The sequence below is a fragment of the Octopus bimaculoides genome, chromosome 28 (genome assembly GCF_001194135.2).
Source record: "Octopus bimaculoides isolate UCB-OBI-ISO-001 chromosome 28, ASM119413v2, whole genome shotgun sequence".
NCBI lineage: Eukaryota > Metazoa > Mollusca > Cephalopoda > Octopoda > Octopodidae > Octopus > Octopus bimaculoides.
Genome location: NC_069008.1, coordinates 827,589 through 836,048, shown reverse-complemented (window position 1 = coordinate 836,048; position 8,460 = coordinate 827,589). Strand labels below are relative to the sequence as shown.

At 37.9% G+C, this 8,460-nt stretch overlaps 1 protein-coding gene across 3 annotated transcripts in view; it reads left to right on the top strand.

Annotated features, from left to right (window-relative positions):
• LOC106879237 (sodium-coupled neutral amino acid transporter 9) overlaps positions 1–8,460 on the top strand; it is a 21,994-nt gene that overhangs the window by 5,585 nt on the left and 7,949 nt on the right. The window contains exons 2-6 of one of the 3 annotated variants that reach the window (XM_014928726.2): positions 628–682; positions 4,263–4,427; positions 5,408–5,431; positions 6,097–6,315; positions 7,341–7,445. In XM_014928726.2, the coding sequence (XP_014784212.1) occupies positions 628–682; positions 4,263–4,427; positions 5,408–5,431; positions 6,097–6,315; positions 7,341–7,445 (568 nt within the window). The remainder of the gene's footprint in view (positions 1–627; positions 683–4,262; positions 4,428–5,407; positions 5,432–6,096; positions 6,316–7,340; positions 7,446–8,460) is intronic. The other 2 variants (XM_014928724.2, XM_014928725.2) reach the window with 2 other exon arrangements.

Here is an 8,460-nt window from a genome sequence, read left to right as displayed (position 1 = left end):
ATATATGCATGTGTGTATGTATATATATATATATATACACACACACACACACAGTAACATAATGTAAAAAGCACAAACACACACACACATTTATATATATATATATATATGTGTGTGTGTATATATATATATTTTGTTGTGTCTGGGGAGAGTCATTCATTTTTAGTGCCTTATTACTGGTATAAAGTTTCCACTCATTTACCAATGTCTATTGAAAAGATTGCAAAATGAAACAAAAATTTTAGGCAAAATAAATAAGTAAACGAGTAGAAACTTTACCAGGCAGAAGAACAGAATGACTCTCCCCAGACACGACAGAATATGCTTCAACACACAAAGTCACATAAAGAGAGACACATTCATGCCCATAGAACATGATCAATGCCTCCTTTTACTAAACTCTCATATGTCATCCATGACAAGAGAATCCATCATATATATATCCAAACGTCTGATGAGGTGGGTGTATTTTCATGCCTATGAAACTTTCAGTCATGGGGAGCCGAGTCAAACTGTTATTAAATATGTATGTATGTAAATTAATGCGTATCACACATCCCTCTTGTCACTATCATTCACACATCTGTCTTTTATTCTTTCATCCCTCATGCTTCCTTCTCCATAAAGAGAAAGGTGGACAAGCAGAAGTATAGAGTCATGACATTCCGGAGTCATGTCGAAGGTATGGCTACCTCTGTAGTGTTGGTGTCGTACAAAATACAACTGTTGCACTCTGTAAAGTGTGAGATTATGAGGACCTTTTAGTCATGTAGAAGACACGATACCTCACTAGTGCTGGTGCCACATGGAAAGTACACCCTGTAAAGTGGTTGGCATTAGGCAGGGTATCCAGCCATAGAAACCAAACATTGGACATAAGTGAGTGAGATGCAGCCCCATAACCCATCTAGGTGACTGGTGCCCCCTGAATATGTGCTAATTCTGTCACTAACTGTTTGACCCAAGTCTGGATAGAAAGGACACAAAATAATGATGCTATTATAAGTATGTAATGTATGTATGGAATGTATGATTCTTTAATCTTATTAAGACCATTCTGGAACTCATCTTCTATGCTAGATGTTCTACAAAGCCTTACATTTGGGAGTTCTTCGCTTCCTTCAAAATGAATGTAATGAAGGTTAGCACTCTTTTTGTGATATCATGCATTTCAAGATTAACTCCACACACACACAGAAACACATGCACACACATACGCACACACACACACACACACACACACACACGCAAATATACTCTCATATATATGTATATATATATATATATATATATATATATATATATATATATATATATATATATATATATGCAGCTAGTTGTATAACGAATGTAGGCACATATGTACTTCGTATGAAATCTGCATGCTTCTGCACTGCAACAAATCTTTCACAATTTGGTGTTGTTGTTTCTCAGCAAAATCATCTCTTTAATTAAGGTGATGGCCTTCCACTCTGATGGATTGTCTTCCTTTCTTTAGCATTGCTTCATCTATGGATTTACCTATGCATCTATCTGTGTATGTCTATAGGTATACATAACATATACTGTTATATATACATGTATGTGGGTATGCATTTATTTGTATGTGTATTCCTTTGTATGGTAGTATTTATCTTTTTTATATATGCATTTTTGTGTGTGTATATGTATACACACATATGTATTTGTGTGTGTGTGTATATATATATTGGAGATGAATACAAATCTTCCTATGTGACAGCGTTGAAAATTGTAGTGATCCTCTAACATAAAAGCATTGGTAGTCTTTGATGCGCCACAAATAAAGGAAATTTATCCACCAAAATAGCATTGGGCACTTATTCTTACTGTTTGATGCGAGAGTGTATATGTGTGTGTGCGTATATATATATGGATGGATATGTACCCATGTGTGGTGGGGGTTAGTGACAGGAAGGGCACCTGGCTACAAAGAATTCCAGCTAACCCATTGGTTGAGATGGTAGAAAATCCAGTGATCTGTGACAGGCTTCCACACAGTTTCTACTGACTGATTTCATGGACAAGGCTTTGTTCAGCCCAAGATTAAAGGTAGAAGACACTTGCCCAAAATTTTGCACAGAGGGGCTGAACCAAAGTCCTTGTGGTTACTAGTGTACTTTGTATGTGTGTGTGCATTTATATATATATATATATATATATATATATATATATATATGAGAGAGAGAGAGAGAGAGAGAGAGAGAGAGAGAGAGAGAGAGAGAGAGAGAGAGAGAGAGAGAGAGAGAGAGAGAGAGCATTAATTAATAGTAGGAGATGGATTTCACGTTAGACTTTTATTAGGTACAGCATATGTTTTGACCCATTATACTTATTTTTCCAAATTATTTATTTCATATATATATATATATATATATCTTGGAGTGGTTTGCAATAGGGAGGGCATCCAGCCTTAGAAACCATGCCAAATCAGACTGGAACGTGGTGCAGCTCTTTGGTTTACCAGTTCTGTCAAACCATCCAACCTATCCCAGATTATAAAACAGACATCAAATGATGATGATGATGTGTGTGTGTGTGTGTGTCAATAACTGCTGACTGGCTCCTGTGCCAGTGGTACATAAAAAGCACCCACTCCACTCTCAGAGTGGTTGGCGTTGGGAAGGGCATGCTGCTGTAGAAACTCTGCCAAACCAGATTGGAGCCTGATGCAGCCATCTGGCTTTCCAGACATCAGTCAAACAGTCCAACCCATGCCAGCATGGAAAACGGACATATATATATGTGTGTGTGTGTGTCTCTCTCTACATTAATATCATACAATGGCAAGGAGTGCTTGACACCACATAGGTGGATAAAGATTCTTTGTTTGTGGGTGAAGACTACCATTGGTTTTATGTTTAGGAAACCCTCAACAATTATCAAGTCAATTACGTGGAACATCAATGCTTTTTCTCAGTTTTGTGTGTGCATTCATTTTCACTCTATCTGTGCATGCAACTGCCTAAAAAATGATTTAATGCTATGTCTAATGCCATTAATATACACCTTCTATTCTATATAATATATACAGCTTGCTATATATGTAAAGTATGCTGCTTGCTATATGTAGTACACATAGTCTGTTATATGTAATATACACAGCTTGCTGTAACATCGCTTTAACAATAACAGCTTGTATAAATTCTAACATTTTCAAATATATTTGCCTTTTGAAAACTTGACTTTATAGAAACAGTCATTGTGATGAATATTTGCATAGACACAGTGTGTACTTGTTAATAGGACAGGTGGACACAGTGTGTAGATGTTGACTGGATGGAGGGACACACTGTGTAGATGTTGACGGGATAGATGGACACAGTGCATAGATGTTGACGGAATAGATGGACACAGTGTGTAGATGTTGACAGGATATATAAAAAGTGTTGATTTCTTCAATTAAAATCCTTAAAGGCAGTGCTCCAGCATGGCCACAGTCAAATGGCTGAAACAAGTAAAAGAATATATATATATGTATATATATATATATGTATATAATATATATATGAGAGGCATATGAAAAGTCTTGAGCCTCAAAGAAACAAAACAAGGTACAAGACTTCAAAGCTCAAAACTTTTCATACACCCCTCCTATATATATTCATATAAAAGTATATGTATGTATATGAATAAATATATATGTACATACATAAATATATATTATATATGCACACATTTATACACATACCCATAGGTGCAGGAGTGACTGTGTGGTAAGTAGCTTGCTTGCCAACCACATGGTTCCGGGTTCAGTCCCACTGCGTGGCACCTTGGGCAAGTGTCTTCTACTATAGCCTCGGGCCGACCAAAGCCTTGTGAGTGGATTTGGTAGACGGAAACTGAAAGAAGCCCGTCGTATATATGTGTATGTTTGTGTGTGTCCCCCCACCATCACTTGACAACCGATGCTGGTGTGTTTATGTCCCCGTAACTTAGCAGTTCGGCAAAAAGAGACCGATAGAATAAGTACTAGGCTTCCAAAGAATAAGTCCTGGGGTCGATTTGCTCGACTAAAGGCGGTGCCCCAGCATGGCCGCAGTCAAAAGACTGAAACAAGTAAAAGAGTATACCCTTTCACTACAACACACAGACATTTGTGTGTCTGTGTGCTTACCCCTCTCTCTCAGTGACATGCAACACTAAAACTCCTCTCCACCCAAATCTGTGACTGTAAACTGCATTTGTATAAACATCTTATAAACATCTTTCCCTCTCTCTCTCTCTTTGGTGACCACTACCAGCTAACTATGGATACCTGGATTTCTCTGACGTCTGCCAACACTACCTGGGCAAGTTCGGCCTCTACACTGCTATCATCTGTTCCCTAATGTCCCTTGTTGGAGGCATGATTGTCTATTGGATATTAATGAGCAACTTTCTATACAACACTGTGTCTTTTTTTGCAAGTAAGTCAGTATTCCTTTCATTGTATTATGTAACCCTGATATTCTGTGGACCTGAAGAGCAAGCCTTCTATATCTGCATTGGTTTGTGAAACGTACAATAGTACTATGCAATGAATAACATACACACTAGTGCAGACTTGTAAATTAATATATTAAACTCTAAAATAAATTATCTTTCCATGATGTTGGCTGCAAAACAATTGTCATTTTATGGATATTAACTGGTGAAATAAATATGTTTATCTCATAGCTCCGGACTTTCTTTATATTCCATATATATATATATATATATGTATATTTAATATTTTTGGATTAATGTTGAATAGTGTGTTGAAGTGTTGAGTAGGGCACTGGCACAGTTGGGGCTACTTGGTGTCATCTGCACTCGGGGTATATTCCCATTGGATCTACTTCAGGAACTCCACAGTGTTAGCTGAGATAATAATAATAATTTCAGGAGATGGATTTCATATGAATCTACACATATATATATATATATACATACATAAATATGTATCTATACATGGGTTGGACAGTTTGAGCAGGGCTGGCATGCTGCACCAGACTCCAGTCTGAAATGGCATGGTTTCTACGGCTCGATTCCTTTCCTAATGCCAACCACTCCAAGAGTGTAATGGGTGTTTTTTCTTTAGATGCCACCGGCACGGGTGCCATTTGCGTGACACCAATATCTGCCACGACTGCGATTTTGCTCAGCTTGACATAAAGGCCAAAGGTCACGGTCATTGCGTCTGTGAAGCCTGTCACTCAAAAAGCACTTTGACGTGCCACCAGTATGGGTCCCAGTTATGTGACACCAGCAGTAGCCATGACTCCCATTTCACTTGGCTTGGTCAGGGCTTCTCAATCACATCCTTTTGCCAATAGGCACCTAGGTACCTATGTCCTCAGCTTAAACACATTCTTGATATCACGGTTTAATGTGGAATTCTTTTTTTTTTTTTCTTCTCAATTCTCAGATCCTCCGACAGGCAACGATTCAGGTAAGTTCCGAGGACATGATACACACACACACACACACACACACACATATATATATGTGTGTGTGTATGGGTGTATGACTACAGTCAAATGACTGAAATAAGTAAAAGAATGTGTGCGTGTGTATATATATATATATATATATATATATATATATATATATATATATGAAAGAAGGTTTGAAAATGCAATTTTAAAGATGTTTATTCACTTGACCGATTTCACTTTTCTAAAATATATATATATATATATATATATATATATGTATATGTGTACATATATAATCAATGATAAAATATAAGATTTTATCAAGTAGCCAGTATGTAATAAAACCATTATAGGTAACAATTAATGCAAAATATATAATTATATCTTACTATAATGAGTGTTATGTCTGTCATTCTGTTTGTGCCCTCTTAGCGGTCAAGTGGCTGGGCCAAAAATTTTGAAAAAGTATAGATTATTTATTGGATATTGAGAGTAACTGTTCAGTTTATGGCGTAAAAAATTAAATAAATAAAAATAATGGGAGTGAAAAAAGTAAATAAAAATTAAGGGGGAGATAACTAATAAAAAAAGCGAAGGGAAATAAGTCAACTTACTCCACTGACACCCAAACACACACATATTCTACACTATAACAGCTAAACATTTTTCTATTGGTCAGTCCTCTGCCCCAGCAACGACAACACCACCAGCAACGTCACTGACCAGCTGTCTGTCAACTTTGAAGATCTATATACACTCAGCAAGTCGGAGATCAATGTCAAAGTCTACAACAAAATATGGGACCTCACCACAACAGTTCCTGTCTTCTTGCTTCTTCTTCTCTTTCCTCTGCTCAACTTCAAGTCGCCAACCTTCTTTACCAAATTCAATTCCTTAGGTAGGTACACGATGTTCCTGTAATATCATTCATCTCATCTTCTTGATTGTTAATTTCATAAATTTAACTCTACTCTAACTACTATGAAGATGGCCACGTGTGTGACCGAGAGTTGAGCTGATCTTTTTGTTTGACATAAAACCAATGACCATGCTGCTTATAATATACATCCGAATATTAAATGCTCTAATTATCTATCATCATCTAACGTGTTTTCCATGCTGGCATGGGTTTGACAGCTTGAGAGGTGCTGGGAAGCTGCACCAAGCACCGATCTGATTTGGCTTGGTTTCTACAGCTGGATGCTCTTCCTTACACTCAAAGAGTGTAATGAGTACTTTCTAACGTGCCACCAGCACAAGTGCCATTTACATGACATTGGCAATGGGCACAACTATGATTTCACTTGGCATTACAATGCATTTGGCTGAAGGATTTGGTCACCTGTCCTTGCCTCTGTGAGACCCCACATTTGCTACTGGTAATGGCCATGATTATGATTTCGCAGGTGCCATTTACACAACACCAGCAACAGCCATAGCTACAATTTTGCTTGGCTTGTATATATGGATGTGTGTATACATTATTTTTGCATACAAAGGAAAAATTACATTATTGATCACATGAAAAGGTGAATGACAGCGACCTTTTTGTGTGCACTATTTGTGACAGACCATGCCTTTCTTTTGCTAGGCTCAAATCTTATCTGCGAACCCATGGAAAAAGAACTATTCTGTGCATACCTGTCAATTCTGTGTATGCCAGCAGGTCTGCAAATCTAATGAAGGTCTCAAAGATCAGAGCTCAACAGTAGCTCTTGGTGGTCCAAATCATATATGCAATCTATGTGGGTGTCTTTTCAAAACATTGTCAGATGTCATGATGGTTCTAAGGTTTAGGTACAGGAGGTGGTCAAACTCTGCATAAGGAGTAGACAACCACAAAGTATACATATATATCTATATATATGTATATCTGTGTGTTTCTTTCTTCAATGTATATTTTAATGCCATAATTTGTTGCAGCTACCATCTCCGTGACATATTTAATGATATTCACAGTGGTGAAGGCCACCAAGTGGGGTGTCAATATTGAATTTAAGGACAAATTTTCTGAACATTACTCACCAAGTAAGTCACCTTCTCTCTTTGTTTCCCACTCTCCCCTTCAGCCTCCCTACAATATATATTTTCTCTCATCATCATCATCATCTTCTAACATCTGCTCTCCATCTTGGCCTGGGTTCGACAGTTGGACTGGAGCTGATTAGTTGGAGGGCTGCACCAGGTTCCAGTCTGATGGTTTCTACAGCTGAATGCCCTTTCTAGTGCTGACCACCACAAGAGTATAATGAGTGCTTTTATGTGCCACCAGCAATGACCACGACTCCCTCTCTCTTTATATCTGTGTGTGTATTTGCATGTTTGTGTATGTGTGTGTACATATATATTCGTATCTGTGTATATGTGCGTGTGTATGTATATGTGTGTACATGTATATATGTGTGTACATGTATATATGTGTGTGTGTGTACATGTATGTGTGTGTGTACATGTGTGTGTGTGTGTACATGTGTGTGTGTGTGTACATGCGTATGTGTGTGCATATACATGTGTTTATGTATGTATATATATGTGTGTGTGTGTGTGTGCAGGTATATTAATTGCTAGGAGGGACACTGCATTTTGTTATGAGACCACAATATACTCCCAAACATACACTAGTGATTGCTATGTCCTGACGTGTTTTAGCAGTGTCGTCCAGTCACCTTTTATTAAAGTTCTCTCTACAGACTTCCTCAGGCACAGGAGTGGCTGTGTGGTAAGTAGCTTGCTTACCAACCACATGGCTCTGGGTTCAGTCCCACTGCGTAGCACCTTGGGCAAGTGTCTTCTACTATAGCCTCGGGCCGACCAAAGCCTTATGAGTGGATTTCGTAGACGGAAACTGAAAGAAGCCCGTTGTATATATGTATATGTATGTATGTGTGTGTATATGTTTGTGTGTCTGTGTTTGTACCCCCAACATCGCTTGACAACCGATGCTGATGGGTTTACGTCCCGTAACTTAGCGGTTCGGCAAAAGTGACCGATAGAATAAGTACTAGACTTACATAGAATAAGTCCTGGGGTTGATTTGCTCAAC